The 24,308-nt window shown below is 32.2% G+C and overlaps 2 protein-coding genes and 1 pseudogene across 2 annotated transcripts; all 3 read left to right on the top strand.

Moving 5' to 3' along the window:
- The first annotated feature begins 3,802 nt into the window (after positions 1-3,802).
- On the top strand, positions 3,803-4,757 carry LOC112096896 (annotated as a pseudogene).
- A 4,863-nt stretch (positions 4,758-9,620) lies between these two features.
- LOC18036704 (wall-associated receptor kinase-like 10) lies at positions 9,621-12,128 on the top strand. Its single transcript, XM_006427051.2, has 3 exons — positions 9,621-10,486; positions 10,600-10,755; positions 10,874-12,128. The coding sequence occupies exons 1-3, from the start codon at positions 9,625-9,627 to the stop codon at positions 12,061-12,063; spliced, it is 2,208 nt and encodes a 735-aa protein (XP_006427114.2). The 5' UTR covers positions 9,621-9,624; the 3' UTR covers positions 12,064-12,128.
- A 7,486-nt stretch (positions 12,129-19,614) lies between these two features.
- Positions 19,615-22,765, top strand: LOC18036703 (wall-associated receptor kinase-like 10). The gene is made up of 3 exons (XM_024180834.1): positions 19,615-20,458; positions 20,550-20,720; positions 21,555-22,765. The coding sequence occupies exons 1-3, from the start codon at positions 19,615-19,617 to the stop codon at positions 22,763-22,765; spliced, it is 2,226 nt and encodes a 741-aa protein (XP_024036602.1).
- Positions 22,766-24,308: the final 1,543 nt, after the last annotated feature.

Here is a 24,308-nt window from a genome sequence, read left to right as displayed (position 1 = left end):
AAAAAAAAAACGTAGGAACTTTGAGCGATGTCCATAATTTCATGATCATTTACGAAACCAGTTAGGTTGAAGTTGGAGGACAATTACTGACATGTTTCGTTGTGTAGCCATGAAAGCCAACTTGTTTCATCTATCGATCGACATATCTTTATTTAAGATTATTATTTGAAGAGCAGATCGTTCAGCGTCAAGGTGTAACTTTTACTTGGGGACTTCAATCCATTATGGTCATTTTTTTAATTTCATTTAACACACTCTTAATCCACTCCCATGGTACACATATCACAAGTCCTCCCTTGCAGTGAACTTGCTTGGCAACTTTCGTCTGTTGAAAATTCAAGTTACACTGACAAAATTCCTATTTCTTGTACAAAGAAACATAGTTAAATTCCATTTTCCAGTGGGAAATCTTTCCATTCGACAAAAGTGAATAAAATGCACAGTTTCGTCAACATTATTTAGAAGTTATAGAGACTAAGCGAAGCAGGCTGAAGCAGATCAGCAATGCCAAATCAGCAAAGCAAAGGTTGTTAAGAAGAATGACAGCTCAGCATCGGTAGTTAAGATTGATGCTAACACACCAATTGTATGTAACTAAATGGTGCTAGATTAGTAGTTAACAAATACATATTAGTTACAAGTTGTTATCATCAAGTGAGCATGTAAAAATATGTAGGTGTAACTGATTGAGAATCTTAATGAAAGTTCTGGAATTTACAATTACATTTTCTCTGAGATTTTTTCTCAAGCCAAACAACTTTCCTTAGTTTCTTCACCAATATATATATATATAGCCCGCTGAGGCAGACAACTCACTGTCTTTCTTTCTCTATAAAATAAAAATACAAACTTTTTTTTCTCATTCTCCAGATGCCTTTTCGAATATTTGAACGCAAATCAGGTCAAATTTTCAATCTTTACTTATGCATCGTACATTTTCAAACATTCCCATCTGCATTTATGCATTCATTTGTTCTTGCATTGTATTTTTTTAGTTTTCTTTAGCTGACATATCGATTATCAACGAGTTTGTTGATGTGGGTTTGTGTGTGTTAGCTGAATGAGTTCTCTGATTGATGAGAAAATGTAGGGAATTTGGAGAGATAATGAAATTTGTCTTCTGTTTTTTGGTAAGTTGTTGGAAAAATTCAAGAAAGTGAGGTTGATTCAGGTGAGTAAAATGTTTTTTTTTTTAATTTTGTGAATTGGGTGATTTTATTTTATTTTTTGACGTAATGACGTTTTTATTTTTGGTAAAATTCTGTTTGTTTAGCTTGATTTGGGATTGATGTGTTTTTCTTTTTCTTTTTAAATTCATTTCCCATTTCTGCATATGTGATTGATTGTTTTATATTTCTGTGAAGAAAGTTTAGGTCTTGAAATCTGAAGTTAAGCTCCTAAATTTTGAATATTTTTTTTTTAATTTTCCACGTTAAGAAATTGAAAGTTAATGCATTATATTAGTATTAGTTTTGTTTGTTGTGGTTTTTCCAAATTTAATTACTAGTCTTTGTGTCCTCAAATTTTTTTACTTTTGTCTCTAACAATGTGAAGTCAACTTTGGTATTAATGTGATTTCTCGAAGCTAATAAGAGATTTGACTTGGTCCTTTAGTTAATATGAACTCAATGGGAAATTCACAAAAATTGTCATAATATTTTTATATTTTTTAAATTTAACCCCTCAAATTTTTTTCTATCATAACTAGTCAAATACTAAAATTTTGGACCAAATTGGCCTCACCATTTTCATCAAATTTTCAAACAATGTCACTCTTACAATATTCAATACTCTCAACAAACCTTAACACTCTCAACACCCTTAAAAAACCTCAACACTCTCAATAAATCTCAACATTCTCAACATAAAAAAAGTATAAAATCATCAATTGGAGAGCATTTCAAACGTTATTCTATGTTCTTACACAAATATGAAATTTTAATGTATTAAGTCTACGGTTTTAAGTTCAAAATTGATGTAGATTTTGTTGTAAATGTTATTATTTTTCATTTATAAAGTAATATAATTTGTTAAAGTAATTAGATTTGAGTTGAGAAATCAAAAAATCATTGAAAACAGCAAAAGTTTAAGTTAGAAACAAAACCTGTCACCCAGCCTATCGTACAAAATTACAGCATGTGCGACGATACTTTTTGGAGGTCATAACTTAGGCTACATGTGTCCGTTTTTTGCGTATAATATACCATTTCGAAGCTTACAACGAGACAAATCAAACTCAAACACTTTTCACTGGTCTCCCCCATTAACAAACCAAAAATTTGCATCAATTTAAGAGCGACAAACACCTATTGCACATAAAGTTGCCTGTTGTGCACATTCTCTATTTGTGCGACATCCATGTAAAATGTGTTGCATATTTATTTTATCATATTTTGTAGCATGTATATGTGACATATTGAACATATTAGAGGAATAAGAAAATAATCATATGGAAGAAATGATATTCATAAATAGATGATAACCTCAACTTGATCGCATTAACCTAAATGAAAAAGAAAAGCTTGCTTAATTAGTTCGCTTCAAATTAAAAGTATCCATTCGTGTCAATAAGTCACATAGAAATTAGCTACGCTAAGGTATGTTAATCCAATTAGAACGAAATTATCTAAACATGAAAAACCTTTATCCAGTGTTAGTGCCTTCAAGAAACTTAAGAATCAATTTACAATGATTCATTACATGTGCTTTGAGTCCTAGCCACTATAACTCTGTTTACCTTCATCCAAGTATAAAGTTAACATATCAGCAGACTACCACCCAAAAATTAATAAATAAAACTACAGATTTAACTAAGAAATGATGATCTGACCTTTAATTTAGTTTACGTAATAATTCAGTTAAGTGAATCCAAGGAGATTAACACAATACAATTCAAAGCATTAATTTTCCAATTTGATAAACAAAATTAAAATCTCAATTGAGGCTAAAATAGCGATTTGACCTTTAACGATAGCATCTGGACCTCACACATGATTTGTCCATCGTGATGGAGTTCAAGCGAACCGATCTGACCATAATCCCTTTTATTTGGTGAATTTACGGCAGTCGAAGATCAAATTAGCGGAAGAAAACAAAACTTCAGCTAACAAGAAATCTTGAGAAGTCGAAGCGAGAGGGGCGGTGTGCACTCAAGTAGGGTGAGCAAAATGTAGAGATCTAAGGCGAGCCTTGTGAGCTTGTGGCATAGTGGCATGCCGGATGTTTTGCATAATGTAGATCGTTAGGGTTTCGTATGGTATGGGTCTTAGAATTTGAGCAATGGTGTTAGGATTTCTTATGGCATGGACCCTTGAATTTTAGGGCTCGAAGAAGAGAATTTTTAGAGGTATGAAGAAGAAGAAGGATATCGCCAGAGAGATGAGGCAGCTGGCCATGGATTTAGGAGTTAGGGAATTTTATGTTTATATTGATTTAGGGTTTTTTGCTTTTGCTTTTATATTGTTGTTTTCTATATTAATTTAATTTGATAATTTCAGCATGTTCAACACAAACTAATTTATGAATTTGGCTTGGTGGTTTGTTGGTTGAACCTAAAGCACTTTAGTTTTGAGGTCCTAGGTTCGAGTCGCAACTAAAACAAAAATAGGTTTTTTTTTTTTTACTGATACTTTAGTGTCGAAGATTTCTGATGTTTAATCTACAAACACCATAGAATCATTAATTTTGACACTTGTTTGTTAAACACGGAAAATGGTCCAAATATATGTAACTACTGATACTTTTTTGAAAAGTGTCACAAGACAAGTATCAATAAAAGCTATTTTTCTAGTAGTGTCTTGGCCAAGGAGGCCAAGGCACTATCTACCAATGAATGTTGGTAGACGATAAAATTGTTGATGTTAAAAAATCTAAAATAATAGATGAGAATAAAGTTGAGGAATTCATCAATGAGGTGGTAATCTTATCTCAAATTAACCACAGAAATATTGTTAAGCTACTAGGTTGTTGCTTAGAGACCGAAGTTCCTCTTTTAATATATGAATTCATTCCTAATGGAACTCTCTTTGAATACATACATCATTAAAATGAGGAATTTCCAATCACATGGGAAATGCGATTGCGTATTGCTGCAGACGTGTTAGGTGCACTATCTTATTTACATTCAGCATCTTCGATGCCTATTTATCATCGAGATATCAAGTCTACAAATATACTTTTGGATGATAAATATCGCACTAAAGTTTCAAATTTTGGGACTTCAAGAATTATGACAGATGATCAAACACATATAACTACTCAAGTCCATGGCACCTTTGGATATTTAGATCCCGAGTACTTTTAGTCAAGTCAATTTACATATAAATGATGTTTATAGCTTTGGAGTAGTTCTTGCTGAACTCTTAACAGGAGAAAGATCGATTCATTTGACCTACTCTGAAGAAGATAAAATTTCAGCAGCTTATTTTCTATGTGCAATGAAAGAGGGTCGTCTTTTTGAAATTCTTGATGTGCATGTCTTGATGGAGGGTGGCAAAGATGAGATTATAACAGTTACTAAACTTGCAAAAAGATGCTTTAACCTTAATAGCAAGAAGATACCTACAATGAGAGAAGTGGCCATCGAATTAGCGGGGATTAGGGCATGTAATGGAGTTTCAAACATTGTTCAAGAAAGTGTTGAAGATATTGATTGTGTGGATGGTGGCATAGCCGAAAGTTCTTATCTCGATGCATGTTTCACTGACTCATCTACTGGCAGTGATAGCGTCACTATCTCAATGATGTCAATTCTCTAATTTTAAGCAAATTGGTGGAGAAATTCACTACAATCTGGCTGAATAAATTAGGGTGCTTTGGGTATTGTTTTCTAAATAATATTTTTATATTTGTCTTATATAGAAATGTTATAATATAGAAATAATTAGTTTTTTGTAAATATGAAATTGCATTTAACAGTTACTTTTTTTTATGCAATATTTCAAAATAAAAATAGTAAAAATATATTTAGTATTTAGTAACATGTTTGAAAATAGGATGAAGCTATAGTGCCCGGGGTGCACAATACCTTTGTTTTTGGTAAATTACTTTGCAGTTCCTCTTGTTTGTTGAAAGATAAAAAAAGTAGAAGCTTTGTAATTTTAATATGGGTTATTATCATTTTACTACTTAAAAAATTGTCAAATATCAAATAATTACAATAAGTATTGTCTTATATCATTTTCCTACTATATCTTTATAAAAATATCATTTTACTACTTTTCCGTTACAACTGTTAGTTGACTAACAAAATACCAATTTTACCCTTCATGATTAAAAAAAAGATTCATTAAAAAAATAATAAGACAAATTTATTTTGTAAATAAGCTTCATTTTCATCATTCAAACAAAAAGAATTATGTTGGTATTTTATATCCATTTTAATAAAGATATTACAAATTTATTTTGTAAATAAGTTTCAAGTAATTTTTTTTAATCATAAAGGGTGAAATTGGTATTTTGTTAGTCAACTAACGGTTGTAACGGAAAAGTAATAAAATGATATTTTTATAAAGATATAGTATGAAAATGATAGGAGATAATACTTGTTGTAGTCATTTGATATTTGATAATTTTTTAAGTAGTCAAATGATAATAACCCTTTTAATATATAAGTCCAATATATTTCTGCTATTTACACTTAGAGTATATTTTTATTATTTATATTTGAATACTAAACCATAGTTGATTATTATGAAATTTTTTAACATTGTCATTTGGTCATATTATTATTGATAAATTAAAATTAAAATTATTTATTATTAACCAAATAGATTTTATACTGTTTTTAAAAATTGTTTAGTATTATTGATAAATTAATATATTTTTATTATATATTTAAATTATTTATTATAGATTAAATTGGTATTATATTGTTTCCAAAAAATTAAAAAAAGATTTTAATGTATAAAAAAGAGTTTTTACAAGTTATTACCCTTATATTGTCACTAATTTTAATAATAAATTAGGTCAATTGATCAAACTATAAAATTTAAAAATAATCTAAAATTATGTGTCAAATCTTTGACTATTTTACTTTTTTGAAAAACAATAGGGATATCAATGTTAAAAACCAAAGAGAATATATCCATGCCGTTGAAGCAAGTCCTACTTTAGATCTAGAGGGCAATTTATACATCCATGCATTTGACTCATATGCACCAGGTGTGTGGTAGTTGGACCCCAGAAAATAATATTATTGCATCTATTATGAGGACATGAAAATTAAACTATATTTGCTTTTGTATATCTGAATTATTGTATTATATTTTGTGCAATTGTCTAGTGCGGATACAAAGTGGAATCGATTTTACTTTTTCGAAGGCGGGGGACCCAATTATGTTATTATAATTAGTAAACATAAAATTATTGTTTCACAATTTCCTTTGGTCTCCTTATAAAATAAATATAACTTGTTTTCACCTAAATAGAAAACTCACGGTAATTAGAGTTCACTGAACAAGTTTTTCTGTTTTCTGTTTCCATGAAATGAAAAATAATTGGCCAAAAATAACAACAAAACAGACCCTGAATTTATATGCACTTAAAATTTTCTACGTTTTAGATTAAACAAGTTATGTTTCATAATTTTGTTTATGTTGTTTAAAAATAAATTTGTGACACTTCCGGTATATATTCTATAAACATCTCATTCCAGGGCTTTCGAAAGCCTTGTGACACATGACTTTTGTGTTTCAATTTTGGAGCCGAATGAGAGTAGAGTTAGTTACAACTATGCTGATGTGGAGAGTTGAGCTGGCAGTTGTGGGCCCAGTTTGCTCGTAAAGCTGGAAAACAAGGGCTGCATATAATCTTGTGATATAAAAAGTACTCAGCAAAGTGTTTGATGAAATGCTTGGGAGAAATTTCATTATTCTTGACTAAGGGTGTGTTTGGGATTGAGGTGTTGTAGCTTTTAAGCTACAGCTGCTGTGAAAAAAAAACTGTAATTATGAAACAAAAGTTAATAATATATAATAAATATAAATTTTAAATAATAATTTTATCAAAATTATTAAAGATATAATAAATTTTATATTATACAAGTGAAAAATTATATTAACATAACTTAAAAGCTACAGCAGCTAGTGTTTATCAAACACTTTAGTGCTGTAGCTTAAAAGCTACAGCTGCCCAACCTCACTCCCAAACGCACCCTAAACTGGTCTTACTTTTCTAGGATAATTATGGTTGGAAAGTTCCCAGTATCCGTTGCCTTCGTTTTCAAAAGAACTGGAATATTCAAAGTCTATGAAAGAAACCAAAAAAAAAAAAAAAAAAGAGAGAGCTTTCTTGTTCTCTACTAAGGTAGTGTTTACTTTTTGGAGTGGGAGTGTGGAGTGTGGATTCCTCCCACTCCAATGTTTATTTACTTTAAAAAAAGGGAGAGTGGGAGTGGGAATCCGTGGGTCCCACCCAATTTTGGAGTGGGGAGTGGGATTCCCAATCCCATGGGGAGAGGTGGGAGTGAGAATCCTCTCCCCCTCTTTCCATTTTATCCTTATAAAAATAAATAAATAAATAATATTTAATAAAATAAATAATATCATATTTAATAAAATAAATAATATCAAATTTATTAAAAATAATAATTATATCATATTTATTTAATAAAATAAAAATAAATAAATATTATATTTAAATTAATAATATTAAACATTAATTTTAATAAATATTAATTATTTATTTATTTAATAATAATAAATATTTTATTCTAAAAAAATATTAATTTTGTACTATATTATCAATAATAATATTTCATTTGTGTTGCTATTATTAATAATTTTTATTCACATAATTTAAATTAAAATTAATAAAAAATTATGATTTACATAATTAAGAATATTAGTAATTATTATTAATTTATAAATATAATAAAATATTTATTTTATTTTCCAAATATATTTTTTATTAATTTTTTAATTACAAATTATAATTCTGTACATAAGGATAAAATTGTAATTTAAAATAATTTACTCACAATCCAAGACAAAGTAAACAAATAATTAGGATTTTGATTGACAATCTATAATTTTATTTAGTCTAAGTAAACACCCTACTCCCACTCCCACTCCACACTCCTAATCCAAGGATTCCCACTCCTCAGGATTTCCACTCCAATCCAAAAAGTAAGCGCAGCATAAACGTTTTGATTCAAAACGGTTAAAACGGTGCGGTTCCACAATTCTTGCTTCCTAGAAGTGTGAAAAAATTGGCCGACTGCTGAAAGAAAATTAAGCAAACTAGCACATCATATTAAGAGCCTATTTGAGATTGCCTTAGGAAGGCTCAAAAGTAATGTTAAGAAGTCAAAAGTCAAAAATCACTTTTACTAAAATTACCCACCTAATACTAAATTTTGAAAAGTAGGGAATGAGTGACTTTTAAAATTTTGATTTTAAAAATCATCTTCATACTTAGGATAATTTCATATATATATATATCCTCATATATATTATAAAACTCTAAAATTATCCTTATTAATTAGGAAATAAGTTCATCAATTTTAAAGATATTATTATTATTGCCAATTATACTGAGATAATAAAATAAAAAATAAAATTACAATATAAAAATATTTATTTTAATTATTATTTGTTATATATACACAATCAAAAATATTTTATACACATATTTATAAATGTGTAAAAAAATTATTCAATATTATATCCAATTTAGTCATTTACATTTTTACAGTTGTTTAATAATAAGACTCATCAAACATATATGATTACTTTTAAAATTCACACCATTTTTAAAATAAAATTTACTAAATGTTCAATTGATTTTTTTTCAAAGTTAATTATTTTTACAGCACCACTAACAATGATTATTTTAAAAATTACAGTATTACCAAATTAGAACTAAATAAAGGAAATTGTATATGAATTTTTTTACCTTTTTAAAAAAGAGAGAAGGATGATCAAAGTTCAAATTAATTTTTAACTTCCTACTTCTTTTGGGATTTGCACTCAGATGACCAGCCAAATAAAGCTACCACAAAAAAGTGTGTTCATGAAATTATTTACAATTAAGTATTATCTGGCATGTACAAAAGAAGAAATTCAACATTTTGCTACCATTATATTCACATTATTTCAATACTCATGATTTTTTTTCAAATATTCATGATAATTAAGCATTAAATTTCCCACATCTAATTTGAATATACTGGAAAAAAAATTATCGTTTTAGCCAACAAAAGGCTCATAAAGAAAGTCGAATCCAAAAGAATGATAAGAAAAAATGCAATGCCAAGGATTACCTATAAATGTGTTTTAGAATTTTTTAGATTTTTTTAAAAATAAAATATATGAAATAGCCAAATGTTTCACGTGTGATGGGAATGTCCTCAGCCCGCCATTATGGGCTTATGGGGGGTCCGTTGACTGCGGCCCATGGTGCTTTGTTGTGCGGCTCACTGTAAACGTGTTGTCGGCTGGCGTTTCTGCGGACCGCGGCCATGCAACGTGCGCAATTCTTGTTCTCATTAAATGATATCTGTTGGGACAAGGTCTCTTTCTTGAATAGTAGTTGTAGTGGCGACGTGAAGATTATTTTGGTATACTAATCAAAGAAACAAGTACGTTTGAATAATCAAGGTTGAAAAATATATATGGAAAAGCAATGCATAATAAAATTTCAGAACAAAATACGGTTGAGTCATATTTGATTATGGCTTGTCATAATAGTCTGGTTTTGTTGGAGATCATTTTGTTGCTATGTACAATCGACGCATCAGAGCCATTAATGTGCGATCAATGTGGGGATTTCGGATCTGATGACTACCCGTTTGGAATCGGAGAAGGATGCTACTTTGATAAGAGTTTTGAAGTATTCTGTGACAACTCTTCCGGTTCTCCGAAACCTCTACTCAAAAGCATCAACCTCAATATGTTGCTAAATTTTGTGTTTCAGAAAGGCCTTATAGCAGTCGAGGCTCCTGTAATTTCTTTGAATAGCAGCAAGTCAATGGGTAATGCTAAAGGTGTTAACCTGACAGGCACCCCGTTTTCTTTTTCTCAGAAGAACAATAAATTCACTGCCGCAGGCTGTGACAGCTATGCCAAGCTAAATCAGAAGAATGATTCAAGTAATTCGGGTAAGTGCCAGTCAGTTTGTACGTGTGATCCTACACAGTACGCTGATTGCTGTGATTTGTTATGTACCGTTCCTCCAAATACTAAGGTTTTCGATACGAATTCATCGTACAAATACTATCAAAGTATTCCACAGGAATGCTCCGTTGTCTTCGTGGTAGAGCAAGAGTGGCTCTTTAACAACTATCAGACTAATTCCGTTGTTCTGAAGGATCAAGAACAAGTTCCTGCAGTGCTGGAGTGGGGGAAATATAAAGGCACTTGTACGGAAGAATACAATTCACACACTAAAATGTGTAATAAGGATAATCACTGTCTATTACAATTAGGCACAGGGCATTTTTGTCTTTGCGATTACACAAGATCCGTGGCTTCCCGACACTGTGCAGGTACATGTTTTACTTATTATTACCTTTTCTTAGGGCTTGCAAATGAGCAAAACTCTGTTATTTTAAGCCATAGTTGAATTTGATCTTTTTTATTTGGCCATTAATTTTTGCAGGTGACTTGATCTGTAGTACCACAAGCGGACACAATTGCTCCGAATGTCCTCAAGGTTATTACCTCTCTAGTTATAATTCTGACCAAGAACCACTATGCTCAAGAAGTACTCAATTAACATTTGGGAAAAAATCTCGGAACAAATATATTGTTATAGGTACTTGTATCCATTTTACCTTTTTTCCACTACGTGATATATGGGATTATAGCCACATTTCAGCTTAACTTTGAAAGCACAATAACAAGAATGAAAACTTTGTCCTTGAGTGGTGCAGGTTGCACCAGTGGTGGGTTTGGGATGTTGTGTCTACTCACTGGAGCATGGTGGATGTACAAGTTTCTCAAGCGAAAAATGGAAATCATGCTCAAGCAAAAGTTCTTCAAGAGAAATGGTGGTTTATTGCTGCAACAAGAGTTAGCTTCCACTGAAGGTAATATTGACAAATCAAAATTGTTTACTTCTAAGGAATTGGAAACAGCCACTGATCACTATAACACGAATCGAATTCTTGGCCAAGGAGGCCAAGGCACTGTGTACAAAGGAATGCTAGCAGATGGAAGAATCGTGGCTATTAAAAAATCCAAAGTAATAGATGAGAGTAAAGTTGATGAATTTATTAATGAGGTGGCTATTTTGTCTCAAATTAACCATAGAAATGTTGTTAAGCTACTAGGATGTTGCTTGGAGACTGAAGTTCCTCTTTTAGTCTATGAGTTCATTATCAATGGAACACTCTTTCAATACTTACACGATCAAAATGAGGAGTTTCCAATCACATGGGAAATTCGACTGCGGATTGCTATTGAAGTTTCAGATGCTGTGTCCTATCTACATTCTGCTGCTTCGATACCCATTTATCATCGAGATATCAAGTCTACAAACATACTTTTGGATGGTAAATATCGTGCCAAAGTTTCAGATTTCGGGGCATCAAGATCTATGGCAATTGATCAAACACATATGACTACTCAAGTCCAAGGTACCTTTGGATACTTAGATCCTGAGTATTTTCGATCGAGTCAATTTACAGAGAAAAGTGATGTTTACAGCTTTGGAGTGGTTCTTGCTGAGCTCTTAACAGGAGAGAGAGCAATTCGTGTCACCAACTTCGAAGAAGACAAAAGTTTAGCAGCATACTTTCTATGTGCAATGAAAGAGGACAGTTTGTTTGAAATCCTTGATGCTCATGTCCTGAAGGAGGCTTCCCACGAAGACATTGTAACAGTTGCTAAACTCACAAATAGATGCTTGAATCTTAATGGGAAGAAAAGGCCTACAATGAAAGAAGTAGCCGTGGTATTAGCAGGGATTAAAGCATGCGATGGAACTTCAAATATTATCCAAGAAAGTGTTGAGAGTGACATAGCTGAAAGTTCTGAAACTGGTGAATCTTTCACCGAATCATATACTGATAGTGTCACTATTCCGGTGGATGCTGATCCTCTAATTTCAAAAAAATGGTGAGGACTGAGGAGATTCTCAATAATGTAACTGAAAGTTTCTATGCAGTTGAATTTCAAGGTTTTTTTTTTTTGTCTTAACCACAAGGTATTATGGGGAGGATCCCAATTGTGGGAGGCACCTTTAAGCCCGTACCACAACTCAGACTAGAAGTCCCCGCTCGAACTGGGAGGCACAGGTTCTCCCAACAAAGGTGACTTCCCTGCGACTCGAACTGGGGAGCAAACTCAGTCAAACCACTTAAGGGGACTCCATTGCCAGTGGAGCCAACACTTTGTTGGTAAATTTCAAAGTTTTATGTTAGAATATTTCATGTTTAATAATAATCAATATGTTTGAATTTCATTTCATAATTAAAATTGGGAGACATTTAGTAGTGTTTACTTCCATTTACTACGCTTTTGAGAATCTTGCGCCTCATGACTTCCATTTATTGTGGAACCAGACGGGTATTTCATAAATCCGCGTCCCAATTTACAAGAGGCTATATAAATTCTGGTGGTCCAGGCTACTTCATATGTGATTTTCTAATTACTGGGTTAGAATTAGAGAATTTTCTGTATGGGAAATTTGTTCTTTGTAAGGAGTTCTCGAATTGTTGTGCCATAATAGAAGCTTGCTTAATGCGTGTTTATAGTGTGAGATTAGGCAGTTTTGGCTGAGCCATTCTAGTCTTTGATTTCCAGTTCTTTTCTCTGCTCTTGGTTATTCAATTTATTGTCGTATCATCCTCGAAGTTTGTATATCGTTGGACTGGACGTACCCAAAAATCATGAAATGGATCCAATAATTTTAATGCTGGTGTCTATTTTAGATCAACTGCATTGACATAAAAAATTTTCATAATGGTATATACGTTGTATCAAGTCATACACGATACTCGCAAGGGATTTTTAGGATAAGATGACTGGAGTCTCCTTCAAGCGCAGATTTTCTATTTAGCATTTTACTAGCCTTGTAAATCTCCTACTCTCTCTTTTCATTAACAAATTTGATCATTTATATTAAATAAGTCATAATTAAAATGGTTTTCACTTCCGCCGTAATAAAATATTAAAATGCTCAATTTCAGCACCATCTCATCAATGTAATATGGGTTGACCAAGATTCTTTGGTCTGTGCTAGAGAACAGATGAAAATAGACAGAGAGAAAAATAAAATAACATAAAATAAAACAAAAGGGAATAAGAAAATGAGTAGTAGAGCTGCTTATTTTTTATTAGTTTATGGGTGGGGCTATATATTCACAACCTGAAAAATACTCTGACCACTCATTTACTTGGGACACTCATTCATTGTAATTTAAAAATAGTTAAGTTTTACTTTGTACCCTCTTAAAGTTCCAAACATATCCTTAAAGCTTCCTCTTTGTTTCTTCTTCGTATATTCTTAGCACGAAAACACCCAAGTCAAGAATTTCTTATATGCTTTCAATATTGGTTTAACTATGATTCCATAAAAGCTCTACCCATCATACAATAATTCTTGTCCGTACTGCAAATTACATATGTTATTATTTCAGATTTTGAACAACAAATTAGTCATTTTTTTCTTTTCAGATTCAAAACAATAAATAAGCAATTTATGCCAGGCCTTTAGCAAACAATAATCAATTGGGTGTGATAATTGATTTGATACAAATAAGCATGGAATGAATGGCACATTTATTGAGTTTGAGAGAAAATTTGATTAGTATGATTTTTACTACATCATAAAAGCGGAGAACTTGTGAGTCATGATTTCTTTGACAAGAATGGTGAACAATATGATTGAATTTTAAGGATTAACATTAGTTAAAACTAATAATTTTATGTGGTGGAATGCGTTCGTTGAGAATTAAAAATTGGATTTAAAATTTTTTTAGCACTTTTCGCCACGTTCTTTCCCTTCTTATCATTAACGGTTGACAATGAAATTTTCTCAACCTCATTATCATTGCTATCTTCAACATTACGGGATAAATTTGGAGCATTTGATGAATTGATTTCTATATTTTTTGTCTGTGACATCGCATTGCTGTTTATTATAGAAAAAATAATAAATAATTATAAATAATCATGCAAATTACATAGTTATAATACTATGTAACAAAATTAACTTGAAGGCAACCTAAATGCTAAATTTAACTCCTATTAATAAAAAAAATTATCATACAAATTACATAATTATGAATATTATGCAATAAATTAACTTAAAGCAACCTAAATCTAAATTCAGCTCCTATTAATAAAAAAATAATTATAAATATTACATAATTATAAATATTATGTAACAAATTAACTTAAAAGCAACCTAAATACTAAATTCAGCTCCTATTAATAAACAATTATCATTATATCATACAAAATTACATAATTATAAATATTATGTAATTAAGTTAAAGCAACCTAAAATCTAAATTCAACTCCCATTAATTAAAAATAATCATACAAGCATAGTATCCAAGAAAAACATTAAACATATATATAACACCTAATAATAATAATGTCAATTTCATCATGTTTTTTTAAAAACAGCCAAAAAAAAAGATAATACCTTGTGGTTGTGATGGCGGAGTTGCCGCTGAGAAGGTGACGAAACAATGGAGTGAGACGAGCTATGATGGTTGACGCCATCGCACGGTGGTTGCCATTGAGAAAACGACCAAACGTTGGAGAGACGATGGCTGTGACGGCTGTGCTTTGTGAGAAATGAGAAGAGCTGATGAAGGGAGGTAAAAGGTTCCTAAAGGCGCAGTCAACACTACAACGGTGGGTGGTGGCTGCTGCCGGAGAGACGAAAGGAGGTGCCGACTGCCGAGGTTCAGAGGTTGGCAGCAGCGAATTGTTTCAGTGTTTGTGTTGTGTTTAGTTACGATTTAGAATTGGGGCGATTGGGGCAATTGGGCAAAATGTTATTTTTTTCGAGTTTTATATTTTCTCTTTTTTTTTTACTTAATAAAAAATCGGGCATAGTCCAAGTTTAGGGTTATTGGTGTTGTGACCAGATCCCTGGCCGGAAACCGCCGGGGATTTGAAAATCAATACCCAAATCTGCTTTTCCCATACATGCGGTCCGGGCCACATGCGCCGAGTCCGGGCAGGATCTGGTCCAGGTGGGCATTTTTGCCACCCCAAATTTGGAGACCTACCCTAGTTACTTAAATTCAAATTTGATTGTACCTTTGGACTATTTTGTCCTCAGCACATTACTTGAAGATGGTAAAAGAGACTGGATGATTTGGGAAAACATTTCATGACGCCACATGTAATTGACCCATTTCAGGCTTCTACTTCAACGATTGGGTCTCGATCATGTGTCGGAATAACGTCACCGGTTGTGATGAAAGGAGGCACCTTGTTCCTACGTACCAAAAATCTTATTTTTTGTCAGATTTGTCTAAATTACAATTATTATGACGTACAGTCATGTAAAAAAAAAATGCAAAAATAAGTTATTAGTTAGATTCTTTTTTTTTTTAAGAGATTGCACTGTCTTAAACCGGTCAGCATTAAGTCTCTCATTGGTCAACTTTGCTTGAAAATTAATCAGATCAGACGATGGCAAATTGACCATGATCTCACGAGCTCACAACTTATTTCAGTAGAACTAGTTATTTAAACAAAACATAACAAGCCCGCTTGGCCTAAGATTATAGATTAAACAATGAGTACATTTTCTCAAACATCAAGAAACCAAATCCAAGAGGATCTATTTTTAACCACATTGATTTTTCAGTCCATGGTAAATGGCAAGACTAGGAGCAACGCAAGGCCGAAATCAAGCTTCCATAATTTGGGTTTCAAAGTAGAAAATGATAAAAGAACAAAACTTCCAAAGAGATAACATGTTATTATAAAAAGCTCTCTCTATATTACTATGCTCTACATTTTTTTAATATTATTAATGAAATCTCTAAAAATACTATCTTTTAGATATTCAATTTCTTCATTGTGAAATGAAATTCAAACATATATATATATATAGAAAATTGTGTAACATGAAGTCTTTAGTATTGAACTTGAAATTTCATCTGCATCGAAATTTCCAGATACATTGCAGAGAATCTCTTCACAAATTAATTTGTTTGAAGTCAGAAGAACTAGGATCTATAAGCAACACATATGTAGTTTTATTAAATTATCATTTTTTAGTTAATTAGACTAATTATTACACTAAGCTGATCAAACCTTTGATTTGTTTATTATATCTACCAAAGAGTTTTTGACTAGTCTAATGATGAAAGAAGCTGAAGTTTCCTCGAGGTTTTTTCAAATTTGTGAAATTGTCTTACGAAAGAGAACTGATACTATGGCAACGTAAGAGGAAGACTTTTAAAGGATTTTTTTGCTACTTAATAACAAAAAATATGATTATGTACCTTTCCTATTTTTTTTAATTAAATTTGCATTGAACCTCTAGCTTACTCTTCCGAATTAATTATGAAATTGGGGCCATGTACATATGCAAAGACTTCTTCAGCTAATCCTCTAACTTAATGGTTCTGTCAATATCAAATATCATATTCCAAGTGAGTTGTAATGATACTCTCGGTCTCTTCTTTTGAATTCCAACATCAAATAAAAATGGTAAAAACAAAAATGTAAAGTCAAAATTGCATTAAGGGTATTGAAAGATAAAATTATTGTAATTTTACACTAATTGAAAGCTCTAGTTCTGGATAGGGATATGCCGACACCAAGAGAGTTGTGTCTATTAATAATTTACTTTCACTTATGCAATGTGGGGAGTTGAAACCTTTCCCTCTTGAAAAGAAGTGAAATTGAATAGCTAACTACCTTGTCACTCGTGTGAAGAATAATGCAGTATTATTATTCTTCATTATTTGAGACCATGAAGAAATTAGCTAGAGAATATCTACTTTGATCTTTTCCTGAACTTTCTAAAAAATTGTTGAAACAAACACTGACATTACAAATGAGCTCCTTTTTGCAGGCAGCAGAGATTGAAGACGATCATTGGTTGACAGTCGGATTTTGTCCCTTTGGATTGAAAAAATAATAAATTCATTTTTACCCTCGGCAATTTTGATCAAGTAATTAATAAATTGATGTGAAATAAATATAATGGAATAAATAATAATTGGAGAAAAAAACTTAGCAGATAAAAAAAAAAAATAGAAGACTGAAAAGGCCAATGAGGTTGAAGTCAATAATCTAAATTGCTTGCATTCAAATACTTTCTTGGAGCTGAATCAAATGTATGAACGGAGGTTGAAGAAAATACGGGAGAGGAATTACCACACCTTCGCAAAATAAAAGAAAGAGGAATTAATAAAGTTTGAGCGATTATGGTCTGGTTTTGTTGCAGATCATTTTGTTACTGAGCCATTATTGTGTCCAGATCAATGCGGGGATGTTCGGATTGATACCATTTCGGAATCGGAGCAGGGCGCTACTTTGATGAGAATTTTGAAGTAGTCTGCGATGACTCTTCCGGCTCTCCAACAACTATTCTTTAATGAGGTGGAAGATTTAGGATGCGTTTGGGATTGAAGTACTGTAACTTTTAAGTTACAGTTGCTGTGGAAAAAAACTGTAATTATGAAATAAAAAGTTAATAATATGTAATAAATATAAATTTTAAATAATAATTTTGACAAAATTATTAAAGATATAATATATTCTTCCATTATACATGTGAAAAATCGTATCAACATAACTTTTAAGCTGCATCAGCTAGTGTTTACCAAACACTTTACTACTGTAACTTTTAAACTACAGCTCTCCAACCTCAATCTCAAACGCACCATTAACTTAAGTAATGGTTTTACAATCGTGGATAATTTCTATCTATTAACAACATACAAAAGACATTATAACGACCACAAGAATAGTTTAAAGTTTGAATTTTTATTGTAACCGTATGATTCGAAGGACAAAATATGTATCGGGTTGATGATTAAGGAAAATTGTGGCTGTCCATTTGAAAAAACAAGCAAATTACATACTGGCGGATATGGGCTAAGGTGACAACGGGCGTCCGTGAAGATTAGATTGATGGTGTCCTTCGACTGTTAGCTTGCCATCAGTAAGAAACTCGGTGGTGAAAAGAAATTGATAATGGGGAGGGATGGATTCAAAAGGGATTTTTTTTTTTGGTTCATTCTTTATCATGAAAGTATTAATTATTATGAGATATGAGATGATATTATAAAGAAGATTATTGGTCATATCCTTAAAAAGTTTATTGATGATGAGTGATGAAAGATGAGCTATCATGATTCCTCAAGAGAGGAAATCATTTTTTTTTCAGGTACTAATTTAAGGGTACTTTTATCTTTTTATTGATATTATTGTGTTGTGATGATTAATGTGTTGTGGTAAATAGAAACTACTTTAATACTTACAAAAAGTAGTAAATAAAAAAAAAAGAAGAAGAAGGTGATAAATTAAATTTTGATAGTGTAAGTAAACAGAAAGTATCATAATACTTTTATTGAATTATAAATAAAATAGAGTACAAGGCGTTCAATGAAATTTTACAGTAACTAAGTCACAAAAAGACAAAGCTGTTGTAAGGCACAACTGTGGCAACATGGCCGGACTTATTCGAGGTATGAAAGAAACCAAAAAAATCGAGAGAGCTTTCTTTTTCTGTGCTAGAATTATTAGCTCAGAACGCTCAAAGCGGTCCGATTACGCAACTTTTTGCTTCCTGGAAGTTGAAAAATCATCTGCGCACTATTGAAAGCAAATTAAGCATGCTATAAACGACAAAAGGAACAAGTTTGGTCATAGTTTAAATAAATTTTTTAAGTTCTTATATCTTTGAGATTTCGCACTCGAATGGACAACCAAATAAAGGTGCCACAAAAAATTGAGTGTTTATAAAATCATTTCAGTATTTTCTGGCAAGTATGAAAGAAGAAATTCAACATTTTCCACATTATATTCGCAGTATTTCAATATTCATGATTTTTTTTTAAATATTCATGATAATTAAATATTAAATTTCCTATATCTAATTCGAATATATGCCAAAAAAAGAAAAAAAGAAAAGAAAGAATCAGAGTCATAAAGAAAGTCAAATATTATTACCCCAACCCCACCCAGAAGTCATGCCAAAAAATGATGAGAAAAAAATACGATTCTACAGATTACTTGAAAAGTTCCTTTTTTTTTTAATTGGAATATATGAAAATAGCCCAATGGCTCACAAACGATGGGAGTGTCACGGCCCGCCTTTGTTCACTTATGGGGTCCATTAATCGCCGTGCATCCCATGGTGCTTCGGTGTGCAACTACACATGGACCACCATGCAACGTGCACAATTCTTGTTCAGCCACGAAAACAGATGTTCAAATTGACTGCATTTGACTTTTGTTATTTCTCAAATAAGTGACATTAGCAGAGTCTCTTTCGACCTTTATTGAATAATGTGACAAAATAAATATAATGGAATAAATAATAATTGGAGAAAAAACTAAACAAATAAAAAGAGGAAGACTAAATATATCAATGGAGGGTGAAGAAAATATGGGAGAAGAGTTAACACGCCTTACATACGCAAAATAAAAGAAAGAGGAACTAATAAAGTTTGAGTGATTATATATGGCTGTTCATAACGGTCTGGTTTTGTTGCAGATCATTTTGTTACCCTGGACGGTCGAATCAGCATCAGAGCCATTATCGTGTCCAGATCGATGCGGGAATGTCCTGATTGAATACCCTTTCGGAATCGGAGCAGGTTGCTACTTTGATGAGAGCTTTGAAGTAGTCTGTGATAACTCTTCCGGCTCTCCAAAAGCCATTCTTCAAAAAATCGGCCAGGAAATTTCCTCATATACATCTTACAGCGGCAGCCCGAATATCGCAGTCAATATTTCTGTAACTTCCTTGAGTAGCATTAATAATGCTAAAGGCATTAACCTGACAGGCACCCCATTTTCCTTTTCACAAAGGATTAATAAGTTCCTGGCCATCGGTTGTGACAACTATGCCAATAACCAGCAGAATGATTCAATTTCAAGTAATTCAATTCTCACTGATGCTGGCGGTGAGTGCATATCTATTTGTACAAGCAATCCTTCCGAGAATAGTGATTGCTGTGATATGGTATGTAACATTCCTCAGAATAGTAGTACCAAAGTTCTCGATGCGAATACATCGTACGTTTATTCTCAAAGTATTCCACAGGGATGCACCTCTCTTTCTCTGGTTGACCCAGATTGGATTTTCTCAAACTACCTGAAAACTCCCAGTGGCTTGAAGGATAAAAAAAAGATTCCTGCTGTGTTGGAGTGGGGAAAATATAAAGGCGTTTGTTATGAAGATTATAATTCACATACTAAAGTGTGTAACAAGGATGATCGTTGTCTAATACAATTAAGCTCAGGTCATTTCTGTCGTTGTGATTACAGCAGAAATAGCGTCTATCAAGACTACTTTTGTGAAGGTACAGACTTAAACCTTTTTGGGACATGAGTGCATAAAGAATTTCTTGGCGCATTTTGATTTGATCTTCTATTTTCTTTGGCTTTGTGTAGGTGACTTGATCTGTAATACCACAAGCGGACACAATTGCTCCAAATGTCCTGATGGTTATAATTATTACCGGCCTGCTTATTATCGCCCTCTCCAAGAACGGCGATGCTCCCCCAAGAGAAGTAGGGATTCTTTTTTCAGCAAAAAAACTCGGGTCAAATATGTTGTTATAGGTATATATTTCTACCCCTTTTATTTTCAAAATTCCCCAACTTAATTGACTAAAAATAATTAAAATAGAACATTAACCTGACAGAATCAGCACCCGAATTCGTTTTCTAATATGAGTTAGGAATGTGAGCTTTTATAAATAATTCTTACATATTGCTAACCAAACCATAAGAGGATGGATTCCATCTTTTGCCAATTTCTTATAGAAAACCGACGGAAAATGATAGTATCAAAATGAAAATTATATTAGAAATTACACATTCTTATAATTTTCTATTATTTGTATAAAAGAGATATAAAGTCTAGTATAGTGGAGTAATGATACAATTTCAAATATTTTTATACAAAAAAAAAAGAATTGTACAAACTAAAGTCTTAAATTATCATTAGTTAAATTAAAAATACAATAGGACCTCATGATATGTTTTTATGTTTAAATTTTTAATTAACCAATAATATCCCGTCACATAAGTTTTTATAATGTTATATTATTTATACAAGTGTTTGTAGCTCTATAATTATTCTATAAGACTTTTTTCTCTCCTCGAATTTGTTCATATTTTATCTATGCTGGTGAAATACAACAACATAATAAACACACTGCTAGTTAAATATTTATCTGTTAAAAATGTGATTTACATTTCAATAATGTTTTTTTTTTCCTAATCACTGTTTGAACATCAAGGATGAACTGAGGTAGTGTCTGGACTGGAAGGAATGTAGCCAAATAAATTTGAAGAAGGACCACTTTCCCTAGATTATATTTGGAAACATTTCTTCTTTTATCATTTACCGCTTTGTCATTTCAATACTAAGATTGTCTTTGAGTGGTGTAGGTTGCACCAGTGGTGGGCTTGGAATGTTTCTACTCATTGGAGCATGGTGGCTGTTCAAGTTTGTCAAAAGAAGAAGGGAAATCAAGCTCAAGCAAAAATTCTTCAAGAGGAATGGGGGCTTATTACTGCAACAAGAGTTGGCTTCCACTGAAGGTACTATTGAGAAAACAAAATTGTTCACTTCAAAAGAATTGGAAAGGGCGACTGATAACTTCAACTTGAATCGAATCCTTGGCCAAGGAGGCCAAGGTACTGTCTACAAAGGAATGTTACCAGATGGAAAAATCGTAGCCGTTAAAAAGTCCAAAGTAATTGATGAGCGTAAGGTGGAGGAATTTATCAATGAGATGGTTATTTTATCTCAAATTAACCACAGAAATGTTGTTAAGCTGCTAGGTTGTTGCTTGGAGACAGAAGTTCCTCTATTAGTGTATGAGTTTATTCCCAACGGAACTCTCTTTCAATACATACATGATCAAAATGAGGATTTTCCAATCACTTGGGAAATGCGATTGCGAATTGCCATCGAAGTTTCAGGTGCTCTATCCTATTTGCATTCGGCTGCTTCTATACCTATATATCATCGAGATATCAAGTCTACAAACATACTTTTGGATGATAAATATCGTGCCAAAGTTTCAGATTTTGGGGCTTCAAGGTCTATGGCAGTTGATCAAACACATATGACTACTCAAGTACATGGCACCTTTGGGTACCTAGATCCTGAGTATTTTCGATCGAGTCAATTTACTGATAAAAGTGATGTTTATAGCTTTGGAGTAGTTCTTGTTGAGCTCTTGACTGGAGAAAAACCGATTCGTTTTACCACATTGGAAGAAGATAAAAGTTTAGCAGCATATTTTCTATGTGCAATGAAAGAGGAAAGATTATTTGAAATCCTTGATGCTCGGGTCATGAAAGAGGGTGGCGGGGATGAGATAATAATATTTGCTAAAGTTGCAAAGAGATGCTTGAACCTTAATGGGAAAAAGAGGCCTACAATGAGAGAAGTGGCAAGTGAATTAGCAGGAATTAAAGCATGGAATGGAGCTTCAAATGTAATAGAAGAAGACCTTGAAGAGATTGATTGTGCTCTCGGTGACATATATATAGTTGCAAATTCTGAAACTGATGGATCCATCAACGGGTCCTTTTTGGATGATGTTACTATTTCAATGGATGCTAATCCTTTAATTAAAAGCAATTGGTGAAGGGATTCGATACTATGCACTTGATATTTTAAGTTTTATGTTTGAAATTTTAAAACTTGTTGTGAGAACTTTCAGATTTTGTGTTTGTGACTGTGATTTTACGTTCATATATACAGTCAAACTCAATGTAGGAGGTCTCTTAGTGTGTTTATAAGTTTTCAATCTTCATGTATTAAATTAGTGGATGTATGTTGGTCATTCCCAATGGTTATGAAATAAACTGAAGTATAGTTTCCATATGTTTTTTGAATTATGTATTTAATAAATAAAATTGCGAGACTTCCGGAATATATTCTAGTTATTGTATACTTCAATATTTTTTTTTTCTTCAAAAACCATATGCTCATAAATAGTTAAAAAGAAATATCTCTACATAATAGTATTAACCTCGTCTAAGATGCCACTTGGGCTTGTAGCCCAGTGGTGAACCATTGCCCTCAAAGTTAAGCATGACTATGAGGGTAATGGTTCGAGTCCCCACGGACTCAACTCTCTCAATTAAATATAATTGTGTGGAGACTACTTACAACGTCTTTCTCTCTTGCGAAATGCGAGTGGAGTAGAGACATCCCTCCTCTGTAAGGGGTATTTGGCTGGGCATGTGCTTCATAGACTAAAAATGTAATAATGTAAGTCTCATGTATGTATATCTGATTGTAAATATCAGTGTAATAACCTGCTGTCATAACAGTTGTATATATCTCTGTGTAATACAGTAACCTGATGCTTAATCAGTTCAAAAAAAAAAAACCTCGTCTAAGATCCCAAATAATTTCTACTATAGATAAACGTATTTAAACAAATTTTCCAAGTAATTTTGATCTTCTTTTATAAATTGAATGTGTCAACATCATATTCAGGATTGTTGTGAATGTCTTGAATCTTTTAGGATAAAACCAACCTGTTGGTCTGTAAAAATTTTTGCATTTGTTCGTAAGATTGTCTAGTAGGGATCGATGCATAACATTTCATTTGAGAACATTTATGTTTTTACTGTGTTTGGTTGTGAATAAATTGAAATTGATTAACATACATTAGTAACTGAAACTGATATGTTGGGGAAAAGACGAAATAATTTATTCTATTATAAAAGCTCTGATTTGGGAAACTCAAGTTAAATTCAAATTTGATTGTAACTTTAACAAGTTTATTTGAACCATTTTGTATTTTTGTCCCTAACCCATTACTTGAAAGTGGTAAAACTGTTAAAGTGACTGACAATTTTGGTAAAAGATTCCATGAGGACGTTACTTGTTTTGACCTCACGGTCGTAGTTTAGTTGTGCCTTGAATCATAAATCTTGAAAACTCATATTCAAGTTATGAAATTCACATAATATCACCAAATGTGAAAAATTAGATAAATGAAAAGCGCCTGTTTAGGAACCAAAAATCTTACTCAAGTGGCCAAAATGCACTGTCTTAAACCGCCCAGCATCAAGCCTCTTATTGATCAACCCCCGCTTGAAAATTAATGAAATCAGACGATGGAAAATTGAGCTCTATCTCATCAACTTTGCACCAAAATAAAAATAATACGCGAG

The sequence above is a fragment of the Citrus clementina genome, unplaced genomic scaffold (assembly GCF_000493195.1).
Source record: "Citrus clementina cultivar Clemenules unplaced genomic scaffold, Citrus_clementina_v1.0 scaffold_7, whole genome shotgun sequence".
NCBI classification, from domain to species: domain Eukaryota; kingdom Viridiplantae; phylum Streptophyta; class Magnoliopsida; order Sapindales; family Rutaceae; genus Citrus; species Citrus x clementina.
Note: the sequence above shows the minus strand (reverse complement) of the source record. Positions and strands in the feature narration are given on the sequence as shown.

Bases quoted from the DNA above. Each gene is read 5' to 3' on its own strand.
- LOC18036704 (XM_006427051.2), top strand. From the start codon at position 9,625: ATGCATAATAAAATTTCAGAACAAAATACGGTTGAGTCATATTTGATT. The intron at 10,487-10,599 runs GTACATGTTTTA...TAATTTTTGCAG, and splicing joins GGCTTCCCGACACTGTGCAG to GTGACTTGATCTGTAGTACC. The intron at 10,756-10,873 runs GTACTTGTATCC...TGAGTGGTGCAG, and splicing joins GAACAAATATATTGTTATAG to GTTGCACCAGTGGTGGGTTT.
- LOC18036703 (XM_024180834.1), top strand. From the start codon at position 19,615: ATGGCTGTTCATAACGGTCTGGTTTTGTTGCAGATCATTTTGTTACCC. The intron at 20,459-20,549 runs GTACAGACTTAA...GGCTTTGTGTAG, and splicing joins TCAAGACTACTTTTGTGAAG to GTGACTTGATCTGTAATACC. The intron at 20,721-21,554 runs GTATATATTTCT...TGAGTGGTGTAG, and splicing joins GGTCAAATATGTTGTTATAG to GTTGCACCAGTGGTGGGCTT.